At 34.5% G+C, this 698-nt stretch overlaps 1 protein-coding gene across 1 annotated transcript in view; it reads right to left on the bottom strand.

Annotated features, from left to right (window-relative positions):
• The window catches only part of LOC106874872 (leucine-rich repeat and immunoglobulin-like domain-containing nogo receptor-interacting protein 3), a 28,770-nt gene that overhangs the window by 12,731 nt on the left and 15,341 nt on the right, over positions 1–698 (bottom strand). Inside the window, exon 6 of the mRNA XM_052977115.1 lies at positions 387–458. Coding sequence (XP_052833075.1) covers positions 387–458 — 72 coding nt within the window. The remainder of the gene's footprint in view (positions 1–386; positions 459–698) is intronic.

Genomic DNA, 698 nt, shown 5'->3' with positions numbered 1-698 from the left:
TATATATATATATATTTGTGTCTGTATTTGTCCCCACCACCACCGACATCAATCGACAGCCGATGTTGGTGTGTTTACGTCCGCGTAACTTAGCGGTTCGGCAAAAGAAACCGATAGAATAAGTACGAAGATTACAAGGAATAAGTCCTGGCGTTCCTTCATTGTGGCCGCAGGCAAATAGCTGAAACAAGTAAAAGAATAAAAAAAAATATAAAACTAACTAATGTCTACGACTGTTTCATTAACAGACATTCTTCGAAACACCACAGCGTGATAATGAAGCTCTTATTCTAGCAGTCATGGTGTAAGTCAAATCTGTTTATTTTACAATTGTGCATGCATTGAAAATATTCACAAGAAATCAAAAACATTAGCGTTTCACTTACATAACCGTCAAAGATAGCAGATACTGAAATATTCTTGAAGATATGTACTGCAATGCGTTTCCGTTGAGATACCTAAAGAATAAGAAAAAAGCTATGTATATATGTGTGTGTGTGTGTGCGTGTGTGTGTGTATATACATATATACATACACATTCATATATATATATATATATATATATATATATATAGTGACACAAAGTCCACGCCACCAGAACATCTTTAATATCGCCAAAGCGAACTTACCGATCCTTGCACAAAGTAAGGAATTGAGAAATATCATTACAGATCAAAATATAACTCTCAGTAAGAGAC

Source organism: Octopus bimaculoides, chromosome 27 (assembly GCF_001194135.2).
Source record: "Octopus bimaculoides isolate UCB-OBI-ISO-001 chromosome 27, ASM119413v2, whole genome shotgun sequence".
NCBI lineage: Eukaryota > Metazoa > Mollusca > Cephalopoda > Octopoda > Octopodidae > Octopus > Octopus bimaculoides.
Note: the sequence above shows the minus strand (reverse complement) of the source record. Positions and strands in the feature narration are given on the sequence as shown.